At 43.7% G+C, this 14,527-nt stretch overlaps 1 protein-coding gene across 3 annotated transcripts in view; it reads left to right on the plus strand.

Moving 5' to 3' along the window:
* Positions 1–14,527, plus strand: part of LOC143365294 (netrin receptor UNC5C) — an 87,660-nt gene that overhangs the window by 26,883 nt on the left and 46,250 nt on the right. For all 3 annotated transcript variants that reach the window (XM_076805349.1, XM_076805350.1, XM_076805351.1), the window contains exon 2: positions 5,186–5,399. In XM_076805349.1, the coding sequence (XP_076661464.1) occupies positions 5,318–5,399 (82 nt within the window). In that variant the 5' untranslated portion in view covers positions 5,186–5,317. The remainder of the gene's footprint in view (positions 1–5,185; positions 5,400–14,527) is intronic.

A 14,527-nucleotide genomic window follows, 5' to 3' on the forward strand; every position in this document is an offset into this window, starting at 1 on the left:
ACGGCATGCACATCGTCAATTTTTCGCCTTCTTCTAACGCTTATATTACCAAATATCTGCATAATCTCGGCGCGCATTAGATTGAACCTTCCTCTTTCGAATGAGCCCTTTACCAGCGACAAAATATTCTTACATAAGGACGAAAACTTGAGGCACGTAAAACTATTTCTCGTCGGTAATGTAGTCACTCTACCTTATCGCGAATCTACGAAGACCGGGCCCTTAATGTACCAGCCAGGTGTTTCTCGGATTCTATATGGTCAAGAGTGGTCTGGCTCTAGAGAAAATTCCTCTGGCATTTTTCTTCTTCGGAAGGCGTGTTACGCAATTTGTACATTTCGAAACGGCATCCGATTTGGCAAGGAAAAGTTCCAGCACCGAGCAGGCCGGGTTTCGAACAAAGACCTCGGAAAGGTAGACATTGACAAACGATCCACCCGTCGCGTCGCGCTTCAATCCGCCAATAGAACGGATAGAATCGTACAAGTCCGCTTGCCGACAGGTTTCCCGCGTTCGTTTCCACCGGGGGTTTCCATCGAAAATGCCCGGCCGCGGCTTTGAACAACGCGAACAGGCTAGTCCCGCGTAAATATTCAACTCTCCGAGAGTCGTGTTGCGCTGAATAGATTCGTCGAATGGTACATTATCGCTGAAACTCCTGGAATTCGCGGGTACTCGGCAAACCGGGGTTTCCCGCTATTCGGCAAACACGCCAGACACTGTTTAATCTAATCTATGTTGGCCCGTTACAAACAATCCTAATTAAACCCGATTGCAAATTATTTTTACGTTCCCCGTTAATCGAATGAGTCGGATTTTATCGGCGGAAACGTCACCCGTTTCCGCTGTCGGCTTTGCAAATTCTATGGCGTCGACACGCGATTCGTTTATATTCGTCATTAATCAACTGCAAAATCTCACCGAACAATACCGTCCTAAAATGTTTCATCCACTCAGCGAATTTCGAACGGGACGCTGAATTTTCTACACCGAAAGTTGTTCAACATTCAACCGTTATGCTTTATATCTTGGAATAATTTCCTGGAACATAGAGGAATATTTTTTCTTCGTCAGGATAGTTGTACTAGGCTGCTGATGTTGTGCATTGGGAACAGAAATGAATGGGCGAAATTGGAAACATTACAAAATTTTAATTGTTCAATAGCAGCGATATATTACGTTAGCTTACGTAGGAAAGAATTTTCTGCTTAGTCTCTTCTTGCAAATGGCGAAGAAACTGTTCATTTTGTGTGAAAATTCGCAGTTTAGCACACGCACGAATAAATACAATTTTCTTTTACCGATGAAACGGCCGTTTTACACGGCTCAGCTATAAGACAGTTGATCGAAGAACTATACAAACGCGTCCTTCTAGCATACGAAATTCCGAGTAAAGTTGCTGGAACAGAAGAAAATCAAGAAGAAACGAAATGTCAGCCGATGGTGAATCCTGCGGCAATTTCTAACGAGCATGCGGGTGGCAATAAACCGAAAGCATCCCCAAACAGTCTCCCAGCAGGGAAACTTTTCTCCCCAGCAATATTTAATTTCCCGGTGGCTCGGAACTTCCTCCCTTGCAAATTGGACAGTCTCGCCCTCGAGCCTCGCCGTTCGGTACAAATAATTCCAGCGCGGAAACGGAGACTGTGGTAAATAATAAAGGAACAAAACGTCGTGGAGCCGGTATCGGTGGCCGAAGGCGGGGTCCCCGAAACTTAATTTCTGCGAGTCGTAGCCGGGATTCGATTGGCCGGCGATCGGCAATCAGAGAAGAGCCGAATCGAGTTCCACCTAGACGGCTGGTCGTTAGTTATTAATGTCGTCGGTTATCGACCAGAATTGGCCGCGGCGCGGGAAGAACCCGACGGGATTCTCTCCCGTTGGTTCGAAGGGAACGAATGAACGGGCGAAAGGGGAGAATTACACCCCCGCGTCGAGGAACGACGGCGAAGCCGAGTTCGAGGGAACGAACGAAGGCGCCACGAGGAGGAAATTTCGCGTGCGGGAAAGTGCGCCGGTGTTGGCGGAATATTTAAATGGCAAGGGTTGCCAGCCGGTGCCCTAAGTGGCACTCTCGCCTCTCCTAACCGTCTTTTACGTTTTCCGCTGGAAACAACGAAGCCCGACGTTAAATCCGCGCCGATCCGCTCGCCTTCTCCGGTGGGGCCCACCATCGCGTGCCGCTTGCGAGTTTCGATCTTGCTCTTCCTTTTTCTCTTTTAGAGGGTTTTTTTTTTCCACCTTCGAAAGCACAGGGGACAGCCGGCGGCTGCAGCTAGCATTTTTTCCCGACGGCGACGCACCCCTCGCACCGGTGCTCGAATAATAAACGCAGTTTCCGTGGTTCGAACGCTGTTCACCGTTTCACTGTGGAAACGGGACTTCCCGCGGACCGTATGCTACAGGGAAATATTCGTTTCAGGGATTTAATTTGGAGGCCTTGATGCCGGCAAATTACTGATTGCCGACGCTGTTTGCGGAGGCATAGCTTCTGGCCCGCGTTACGGCTTACTTGTGCTTGGTAATGAGGACGCTGGACGTGCGCGGAAAGAGTATTGCAATTTTTAGAGTGCGTTCAACTCGATTGCCACTTCAATTGATTTTTCCGTCGTCTAAAGACAGCGTGCCGCGGTAGCTACGCAATTTATGCTGGTGCACACCCGTGTGACGCATCAATGAATTGTTTAAAAAGACTGTATCTTACGCCAGATTTCATGAAGTTACAGAAATGAATAGGTAAAATTGTTTGAAATCAACGAAATTCTTGTCTTCTTTCTTTCATAAAAATTCGAATCCTTCATAGAGGCAAGAAGTCTTCCATCGACTTCAATTCCTACGAACAAGTCACTGAAAATCTGCGTAAAAATCAATAACCAAGTTCTTCACCACGTAAAACAAATCCGCCTCTCGAACAATTCGAATGTTATGGAACGTTCGTTATAAATATAGTTAATGACATTTGGAAATCGTCCGGGAAATAGGTAAAATTGTTTGAAATCAACGAAATTCTTGTCTTCTTTCTTTCATAAAAATTCGAATCCTTCATAGAGGCAAGAAGTCTTCCATCGACTTCAATTCCTACAAACAAGTCACTGAAAATCTGCGTAAAAATCAATAACCAAGTTCTTGACCACGTAAAACAAATCCGCCTCTCGAACAATTCGAATGTTATGGAACGTTCGTTATAAATATAGTTAATGACATTTGAAAATCGTCCGGGAAATAGGTAAAATTGTTTGAAATCAACGAAATTCTTGTCTTCTTTCTTTCATAAAAATTCGAATCCTTCATAGAGGCAAGAAGTCTTCCATCGACTTCAATTCCTACAAACAAGTCACTGAAAATCTGCGTAAAAATCAATAACCAAGTTCTTGACCACGTAAAACAAATCCGCCTCTCGAACAATTCGAATGTTATGGAACGTTCGTTATAAATATAGTTAATGACATTTGAAAATCGTCCGGGAAATAGGTAAAATTGTTTGAAATCAACGAAATTCTTGTCTTCTTTCTTTCATAAAAATTCGAATCCTTCATAGAGGCAAGAAGTCTTCCATCGACTTCAATTCCTACAAACAAGTCACTGAAAATCTGCGTAAAAATCAATAACCAAGTTCTTGACCACGTAAAACAAATCCGCCTCTCGAACAATTCGAATGTTATGGAACGTTCGTTATAAATATAGTTAATGACATTTGAAAATCGTCCGGGAAATAGGTAAAATTGTTTGAAATCAACGAAATTCTTGTCTTCTTTCTTTCATAAAAATTCGAATCCTTCATAGAGGCAAGAAGTCTTCCATCGACTTCAATTCCTACAAACAAGTCACTGAAAATCTGCGTAAAAATCAATAACCAAGTTCTTGACCACGTAAAACAAATCCGCCTCTCGAACAATTCGAATGTTATGGAACGTTCGTTATAAATATAGTTAATGACATTTGAAAATCGTCCGGGAAATAGGTAAAATTGTTTGAAATCAACGAAATTCTTGTCTTCTTTCTTTCATAAAAATTCGAATCCTTCATAGAGGCAAGAAGTCTTCCATCGACTTCAATTCCTACAAACAAGTCACTGAAAATCTGCGTAAAAATCAATAACCAAGTTCTTGACCACGTAAAACAAATCCGCCTCTCGAACAATTCGAATGTTATGGAACGTTCGTTATAAATATAGTTAATGACATTTGAAAATCGTCCGGGAAATAGGTAAAATTGTTTGAAATCAACGAAATTCTTGTCTTCTTTCTTTCATAAAAATTCGAATCCTTCATAGAGGCAAGAAGTCTTCCATCGACTTCAATTCCTACAAACAAGTCACTGAAAATCTGCGTAAAAATCAATAACCAAGTTCTTGACCACGTAAAACAAATCCGCCTCTCGAACAATTCGAATGTTATGGAACGTTCGTTATAAATATAGTTAATGACATTTGAAAATCGTCCGGGAAATAGGTAAAATTGTTTGAAATCAACGAAATTCTTGTCTTCTTTCTTTCATAAAAATTCGAATCCTTCATAGAGGCAAGAAGTCTTCCATCGACTTCAATTCCTACAAACAAGTCACTGAAAATCTGCGTAAAAATCAATAACCAAGTTCTTGACCACGTAAAACAAATCCGCCTCTCGAACAATTCGAATGTTATGGAACGTTCGTTATAAATATAGTTAATGACATTTGAAAATCGTCCGGGAAATAGGTAAAATTGTTTGAAATCAACGAAATTCTTGTCTTCTTTCTTTCATAAAAATTCGAATCCTTCATAGAGGCAAGAAGTCTTCCATCGACTTCAATTCCTACAAACAAGTCACTGAAAATCTGCGTAAAAATCAATAACCAAGTTCTTGACCACGTAAAACAAATCCGCCTCTCGAACAATTCGAATGTTATGGAACGTTCGTTATAAATATAGTTAATGACATTTGAAAATCGTCCGGGAAATAAATTCTACAATTACAATTTCTGAACGGCATGCTCGATTCCGGATTAATGACTCCATACCGCAGGAGATAAATAAGTAAAATGTGAAGAATCTGGTGTGTCTGATCGAATCGCATATCCAATTGGATCGCGTTGAGGTTCGACTGGTTAATCCCTTAGGCGTTGAACGATCGAGAAACAAACTAGCCGTGTCCGAGCGCGGCGTATCTCGGCTCTCGAATTACAAATCCTCTTTTCTGCTTTACAGGTGTAATCCTCTGTCGGGAGGTTGTTCTCCGGTGAAAGTGCAGTGACCAGTTCTCGCCGGAATATCACGCGTTACGTCCAATTCGTGGTAAGATGAACGAATGACCCGCGCGACGACGGTGACACGCACGCGATGAGGCCGAAATCGTGTTCCCTGTTCCTGCTGTTCTGCGTGCTGCTGCCTGGCCTGGTGCGCCCCTTCACATCCGGCGAAGGTGAGTAATACAACGGGGTGGAAAAAGTCACGGGAGGGTGCGAGCACCCTGTAGAAAACGCCGCCTGCAGGAATATCCCGTGGATTCGTTAAGCTGCCTCGTTACGTTTCGATCTGTAACGAGCGCTCTGACGAGGCTTCCGGTCGAGAAGTTAGCTTCGGTCGCTTGGAACCTTTTCTGCGACAAAGATACAGTGATCTCTCTGTACAGGGTGTTCAAAAAAAGCATTCAATATTTATATGGTATATAGAACACACTGTGCCGAGTAAAAAAGCCTGAGTAAACATAGGTCGAAAGGTCAACCGTTTCGAAGATATAAACATTTTTGCTTGCTAACTTCATGATTCATTTACTAGTGGCCCTTTGATACAGGGTGTAACAAATAACCATTCAATATTTCTATGGTATATAGAACACACTGTGCTGAGTAAAAAAGCCTGAGTAAACATAGGTCGAAAGGTCAACCGTTTCGGAGATATAAACATTTTTGCTTGCTAACTTCATGATTCATTTACTAGTGGCCCTTTGATACAGGGTGTAACAAATAACCATTCAATATTTCTATGGTATATAGAACACTCTGTGCCGAGTAAAAAAGCCTGAATAAACATAGGTCAAAAGGTCAACCGTTTCTGAGATATGAACGATATTATATGATATTATGATATTATTATTATTATTATGATATTATTATTATTATGATATTATGATATTATTATGATATTATTATTATTATGATATTATGATATTATTATTATTATGATATTATTGTTTGCTAGCATTATGATCAACTTACTTCCATCGCATGCGATGCTTACTTCAGTGTTCACAAACCGCGTTGTCCTCTTTCAAGTGACGGCAGTAGATTTCATCCGGAATCAGTCAGTAGTAAAAGCCAGTAGTAAATGAATCACGATGTCAGCAAACAAAAATGTCTATATCTCAGAAACGGTTGACCTTTCGACCTATGTTTACTAAAGCTTTCTTACTCAGTACAGTGTATCCTATATACCATATAAATATTGAATGCATTTTTTGAACACCCTGTATATGTCGCCGAGGCCTGGACGATAAACGTCGCGGAATTATCCCCACTACCGCGGGGTGTACTCCGCGAGAGGTCCCGAAGCTCGAGAGAAGTATGTCTCCTGGACGATACACGACGCTGGCAAGATCTGTTTTGTTGACATATATCGAGAATTTATTTTAAATTGTTTTCAGAAATTAGACACTTTGTTCCGAGATGGTTCTATGACTTTTTCGTCTCGCTTTCGATTAATAACTGGACTTTTCTTTAACAAACACTGAGGAAACGTTGCCCGGCGAATATTTAATATTGACACAGGCAAGTAGCCCGCGGTTCTTCGGTAAATTCCCCTTTTCACAAATTAAGAGTGAACCAAGAGCGAAAGTAGGTAAAACTTTCCTCTTGCGAATTAACTTATGTGCTTTTCTTCTGTTGATGATTGTAAAATGTGTCGCGCGCTGCGACTCGTTTTCTGTGAGCAACGAAGTGTTTCCGTATTGAAATTTGTCGTCTGTTGTGTGTCGCTTATGGTCTCAATAAGGTGGCTCTTCAGTATATTAGAAAATGGTGCATTTTATACGAGAATGAGCTCGAAGGCCGTCAACTGCAACCACGAATGTCAATGTTATCGCGCGTCGAGGAATTGATTAACGCAAACGGGGATGTTGCAGACAAATTGAATATTTCACACATGAAGCTGTACCAACCCTAATTTTACACTCCGAAAATAATGAAAAAATTTATGCAAAATTGAACGGAGTTAAAATTGAACAGAGATTAAGAAACTGCTGTCACGATGTGATAAATGTCTCGATTCGATTGCGTAGCAAAATAGCTGACATTTTGTACTACGAAGTTAACGAAAAATTGACGTGAAGAATTCAAGATTTCGTTGTTTTTGACACGAGCGGAACTATAATCTTCAGGCCGATGCTTGTGGATGCGATTCGAAAGTCGAACGACTGACACCCGTGACGGACGAACTAGCCGCACAACACTCCCAGCTCTCAACTGCGTCTTCGGGATAGCGAACGCGAGTGCCCTTGCTCCGTAGATCGAGAGATAAGATGGGAAAACGGGAAACTCGTTCCGTGAAACTGCGACAAATATTTTATAACCCCGGATAGGGCAATTAGCTAGCAGCCGTAGATAACGAATTTATGGGCCTCGAGCGTGTTAGGTTGCTGAGAGTTATGGACACCGAGTTTCTCGTTGCTTCTTCGGCGGATTCGTGGATTTATGAAACTTTCCCTGCGTCGCCAGTTTTGGAGGCGAAAAATTGTTATCTGTCATTTTGAAGCGAGCAGCATCCTCGTGATCTCTTACCATCCTGCACCTATGGGTCATCTTCTGTTCGTTCCAGCTCTCGGAAGTCTTCTTCAATAATTTCGTAGATTTATGCTACTTTCTCTGCCGGCTCCAGTTTTGGAGAAGCTGCTGCTATCTGTAACTGTCATACAAATGTATTCTCAATTTCGCTTTGCTCGCGAAGAAGGAGGATGTTAATAATCTCCTCTTCTGCTTCTTCTTCTTCTACTACTACTTCCTCTTTTTCTTCTTCTTCCAGCTTTCTTAGTAAAACTTTCTGTTCAAGCAATTCTATTTTTCGGACAAAGAAGGTGATTGGCAATAGCGAAGAAGGATGTTAATACTCTCCTCCTACTCTTCTTCTTCTTTCAGCCTTCTTAGTAAAACTTTCTCTGGGAGCAACTCTATTTTTTGGACAAAGATGGTGATTGGTAATAGCGAAGGAGGATGTTAATACTCTCCTCCTCCTCTTCTTCTTCTTCTTCTTCTTTCAGCCTTCTTAGTAAAACTTTCTCTGGGAGCAATTCTATTTTTTGGACAAAGATGGTGATTGGTAATAGCGAAGGAGGACGTTAATACTCTCTTCTTCTTCTTCTTCTTCTTGCAGCTTTCTTAGAAAACTTTCTCTGGAAGCAATTCTATTTTTTGGACAAAGAAGCTGATTGGCAATCTGTCAGTTTAGACCGACTCTAATGGCAGTGCTCTAATTTGCATTCACCCTGCACACTTTCAAACCTTCCTTTCGCTGATTAGAAACAAGAATCCCGCTTCTCTTCGTAGTTCCTTAAATAGGTCCGTAGCTCTGCGAAACTTTCGCGGTACGCTAATTTCAGAACGTATTAACAACCCGCGTGCTAATTTATTGCACATTGATTATTCGTCTCGTTTGTGAAGACAACAAATCGCAAAAAATTGAATCTTTTTGTTACACTCTTCGAGTCCACAGACCCGTGCAGCTTTCTCAAAACGCAACTCCAGTTTCAAAGACGACCAGCGATTCATAACTGCCATTTAACACTAACCTCGGTACCAGTATGCTAATCTGCATCGATCCAACGTTTCGTTCGTGAACACAAAGGATCGGTTTTTTTTTTTGCTGGTCTCTGCACAAAGCTCACAGACCTACGAAACTTTCTCAGGACACTGGACCCAGAGGTGGCTGGCAAGGGGTGACTGGCAATCCGTAACTGTCATTTAAGACTGACCCGAGCGTCGAGGCGCTGATCCGTAATGACCCAACGCTCGCATGCAATCTCGCCGCGGTTTTCGTTCGCTCGCTCGCTCGCTCGCTCGCTCGCGAAGAATACCGATACGTGGTCCGAGCAGGAAGTTCGTTCTTCCCATCATCCATCACCCATTAGCCCACGCTGCACATCACGATGCGCTAACGAAGCTCGGCTCGTCGCGAGAGGATCGTGCGACCCGGTGAAATTTTCGAAAGTTCAGAACCCGCGAAAAATCGACCGGGATCGATACGGTGGTTCACAGTCGGGACGCGAAAACAAGGCTCAGGGCATCGTTTCAGCGGTTAAAACGAAATTTTACACGAGGGAAAATTAGCTTGTAGTATGTATAGTTAATATTTGTCAGTCATTTTAACCCTACACACCACCAGCAACCCCAATCGAGAACCAATAATTTCTTTCCGACAAGAAATAGAGGATTCCTAATATTTCCAGGTTATTTTCTACTGTGAAAATTAAATAAAAATAGATCTGTAAGAAATTTATCATCCGTAATTACTAGACTGTTAATCTTTATGCAAAATTTTGTGCATCAATTTCGCAAGACACAGGAGCTACTTGAACATCTATTTCTCCGGTTAATAATTTTAGCTATGTTGAAAATAGTATATCGACTTTTTGAATTCATTGAATCTGTTTCAAATTCCACCTGCTCACTTTTATAATAAATAGACTCCGGATTTGATGCATTTATACGCAGCAATTTGAAATAGTGAAAAGACTTTAAAATTATTGATGAAAAATATACGTTCATATTTACCTCCGGTGTCTCGCAATTGATGCTCAGGCTTTCAGGTCCTGCGTAGTGATAAATGTATAAAATCCTCGGTCGACTAATGACGCTTGTTCTAAGCTTGAGAGAAGATTGTTGAACACGTGCTCACATTGTTCAGTGTTCCGAGCGGTAAATCGTGGTTCGGGCCGCGACGTTGCTCTCCCTCGTTAATAATTAACGCGGCGGATATTTTTCGCGGCGCCAGTCTCGGCGGAATTATGACACGATATCGCGTCGCGATAAATCGTCGGTGTAATTACTCACACCGGTCGACTCGCACGTGTGCGTGCGTGCGAGCAGCGCGGCGCGGCGCGGCGCTCTTTGCACGCTCACCTGTCCGCGCGCCGGGTGAAAACGGCCTCACGCTCGATTTTCTTAGGCGCCTCCTGAGCTCGCTGATGCTTCATCCCACGAGAAGATGCGCTTCCCTCGGTGTATCCGTGCCTCTGTCCGTACGTGTGCGTTCGTGCGAGCGGAACGTCGGCGCGGGCAATTTGCATCGGGGTTTCTCGTTATGGACGTGCACCGTGCATCGCTGGAACCGCGTTAACGACTGTAATTATAGCCGCCGGAACGAATATATATGGTCTCTCGCGAGGAACTTTAGGCCACCAAATTGCTGCTTTCTTGGCTATCGGTTAGGACTCCTTCGCGGGCTCGGATAATTTCCGAGAACAGTTACGCCTGGAAGAGCCGACGCGCACGGTTGCGTTCGAAACGCATCGCCACTTAATTAACATTTCTTCGTCTCCCGATCCTGCGAACGTTCGATCCGCTATCGATTTATGCAGTCAATTCGCTTCGATGATCCTCGAACATCCCCTCTGCGTGCCTGCTATCTTCCTCAGGCAGTTAGGTGTATGCGGAAGGGTCTTTTTCGCTCGTGCGTAATGACTAATGGTTATAATCTGTAGCCTTCTTGTGCGATTATTTGTTATCTTAACTAAATAATCAACTGACATTTTTGTCACAAATAAATCTGCCTTCTACCGGTGAGTTACATGGACCAGTAAAACCGTGAGAAGAATTTGAAAATACGTTATGTAGAACTCCTGTGTCTTGAAATGATAGTGGACAATTTTCATTTTGCATAAAGCCCCGCGGTGATTACGCATGGAGGCTTGAAGACGAGTGGAACTGTTGCCGTACACCTAATGTTTTAGTTGAACACGGGCAACTGAAATGACGATCACGCTTATCCAAGCCCGTTGAAAATCCATCAAGAATTATCGCTGGCAGCCAGGGGTTGCTGGAACACGTACGAAGAGAAGGATCCATTAGAGCCAGATAGCGAAAAAGTTGAGAGTATTCGTTCCGTCATAGTTCGAGGGAAGACTAACGAGCTGGCCCGCCGCGCCGGTCGGCTCGGTATGAGGTCCCCTAACCCTTCTCCAAGCGAAAACCCGTAGCCAGCTAGGCGAGGAGAACCGCGGCGAACTTTCTATCGTTATATGTAACAATTTTTTCCGTCGCGTCGTCATTCATCATTCGGCTTGTCGCGATGACGAGACCCGGTGGATGTGTCGGGGGACGCTAATTAGTCGGCCACGTGGTCCCCGCGAGAGCACCGAGGAGAGCGAAGAAAGGGGCAACTCTCTCGCGGACGGGTATAGTCGCTTTAAAACTAGCTCCGGGGGAGCGTAATCCATCATCGAAAACGGCTGGTGTAACGTAACCGTCCGGTTATGCCCACCACTAATCAGCGACGCTGACTTGCCGTATAATTAGATCTGCCTGACCCCCCCCCCCCCTCTCTCTCTCTCTCTGCCTCCACCTTCTCCACCTCCAACATCCTTCAGCACGTTCCTTCCCCCCTCAGTTTCCTTCGCCGAGATCATGCTCGTGACTAGCACCGCGCAGTATGAACACGGGCTTCCTTTCTTGAGCAGGGAATCGCAAAAAGCATGTCCGTGTTCGCAGACTCCCCTCTGCGAGGCAGACGCTGATTGCTGACGGACCCTTGGATCATCCGATCGATCGCCACCACGGCGATCCGTAAATCACTGGATCCGGGGGAAGAACGTGGCGCGCTTATGGCGAGCTTTCTGCTTGGGGGTTCGATGCGACCAGGCGTTAATTGTGCTCGCTGAAGTCCGGGGGTTGCTTGATGATCGTTTAGCGACGGCTCCTTCTCTTTTTGCACTCTGTACCCTAAATCGTACAGCTTTGAGATCCAAGGAAGTTGCAAGCTTACCTTCGCTAGATTGATGCTTTTCTCAAGTTAGATTCGTAATAGCTAGGTTCGTTCAAATTCGTTACGTACCTCTTCGAGATCTACGCTGATCCTATTGGATCCAATAGAAATTGCTAGTGACTTGAATTTGCCGCTATTGTATGAAAATTAGAATGTAGACCATCAGTCTGTTTTGCATATCTTTGGAGATTACTGAGGATGAGTCGTTAGTCTACGTTTGAAATCACTGTTGTTGTCGAAGGATCTAATAGAAAATCCCTACCTATGAACTACCTATGAGACTTTAAAAAATTAGAAAGTAGTCGCCAGTATGTAATGTGTTAACACCAGATTGCCGGAGCGAGTCAATTGGACTCATTTACGATTTTATTACTGTATACAGTATGGACCACGAACTCTGTCCACTTGAATATCTTGGTTATTTCGAACCAAGAGAATTCGTGATGCATTACATTTGTTGACTTCAGATTCGCGCTGAATCTGACGTACACTGATACGAGGATTATGACGTACCATCGCAACATCATTAATTTCATTATCTTCATCACTACATACAGGCTTTTCACGACTCATCTTACGAGCAACGAGACTTCCAGTTTCTTTTAATTTTTTAAACAATCTTTCAAAAATCTTGTGCGAAGGGCATATGGGGTTTGGATATCTTTCACCGTACAAATCTCGAGCCACAATTGCGTTTCTCTTACCTGCTCCATGAAGTAGAAGCATCTCCAATTATTCATCGAATCAAAATTTTATATTGACTATCTTATGTTCGCTAACTGAGAAACTGACTGACACTGAGAGACGTCGATAGACTACCAACGTTTACATTTGACGTAGCGAGCACATCTTTGAATACGTTCCATAATGAAAGCAATAGAATGAAAACAGTCAAATATCTCAGCAACGGTAAGGTTTAGGAGAAATACACTTTAGTACTTTTATACTCAGAATACAATACTCGGCAATCTATCGAAATCGAGCATAAAAAATTAGACATTCTATTTAGAAAAACAAAGGTGACCTCTATATCTTCTCTCCACTTGCAAAAATATCATTTATACCATATTATGTAGTTTTTTAAACCCTACAACTTCTGTACGTAACATTTTCTCGTACTGTTTGAAATAACCAAGATATTCAAGTAGACAGAGCTCGTGGGACTCACTGTACACGAGTTGTACATTAGCACTGTACATTATAAACGAAGTATGCAATATTATGTCCCGATGTATTCGCATTTTGCAGTACTTTTTCCCATCCAGTTAGTAAACCATAAGTGCCTCCTCGGAAAAAGATTTCCCTGGCTACGAGTCATCGTTTGACCTCTAACGCTTAGTGTCCCTCTTCCTTTGTGCAAAATGTGATCGAGCATTGTCGTGTCGAACGGTCGATTTCTATCAAATTCGTCACATTCATGAATTGTAATGACAGCAAAATGGCAGCAAAACTGTTTCGACATCTGAATTCTCCATTATTCGAAGATTTGTTTCACATGTAAATGTGGCACAATCTAAAACGATCCGTATACATCACGATTTAATTTACAAATCGGTAATAATTTACTTATCTACGGAAATCGAGCATAAAAATTATGAACCAGTTATCAAAATTGACGTCGTAACAGGTTCCAACCCTTTGCTACGACTTCGCCAGTTGCTAAAGAGCATCGGTTCCAAGAGAGCGGAAAGTGTGCTAGAAATTGACGACTAATAAATCGCGTCCGCGTCGAAGCAAAGGTCGCGTCACGATATCCCGATTTCGGATTCCGTTCTGGTTGTTCTCCGTCCATCTATCTCTCGGTCTGATTGTAACAGTACTCGGTGGATTCGGCCGGTGCCCGTGAGAACCTATTACTCATCGGCGACGGTTCATCCCGGTTCCCCTCGATAAGTATCATAAGTAAATCGCGATCAACGTCCGCGATACGACCTTCGATCACGGAGGCGGCCGTGGCTCCGGTAGATAGTGGGAGGTCGATGGTGGATCTGGTAAAATCGCCCCGAGCAAAAATGCAAACGCCGTGGACGCTGGTTGGCGGGCTCGCTCGACCGAGCAATTACCCGGTTGGCTCTACGGGGCCCGTTCTCGAACCGACAGCCCCGAGAAAGACGGAGAGAAAGAGAAGAGAGAGAGAGAGAGAGGGAGAGAGAGAGAGAGAGAGAGATGGGCGCAGAGTGACTGGTAGGCTCGAACGCAAAAACGAGGAAAAAATCGCGGAGTGACGGGAGAAGGGAGAAAAACACTCTTTAATCTCTCCGTGGTCTCTCATCGGCACCGGTACCTGACTCTCTCTCTCTCTCTCTCTCTCTCTCTCTCTCTCTCTCTCTCTCTCTCTCTCTCTCTCCTCTCCAGAGAGGCTCTACCTTTCTGCCATTATTTTCCCGGCCGCGACGAAAGGTCGGGTCAGCTTTAATTATCGTAAATCAAACGAGAGAGCGCGCACCGAGAGAGGAGCCTCGTTGTGCAAGCGCCGATTATTGTTGAAATCGCGGAGAAACCGCGCGGGGAACAAGCCCCGGCGGAAAGCTCTGCTCCGGAGATCGTGAAATATCGAACGATCGAGTTACGACAGCCAGA

The sequence above is a fragment of the Halictus rubicundus genome, chromosome 2, assembly GCF_050948215.1.
Source record: "Halictus rubicundus isolate RS-2024b chromosome 2, iyHalRubi1_principal, whole genome shotgun sequence".
NCBI classification, from domain to species: Eukaryota; Metazoa; Arthropoda; class Insecta; order Hymenoptera; family Halictidae; genus Halictus; species Halictus rubicundus.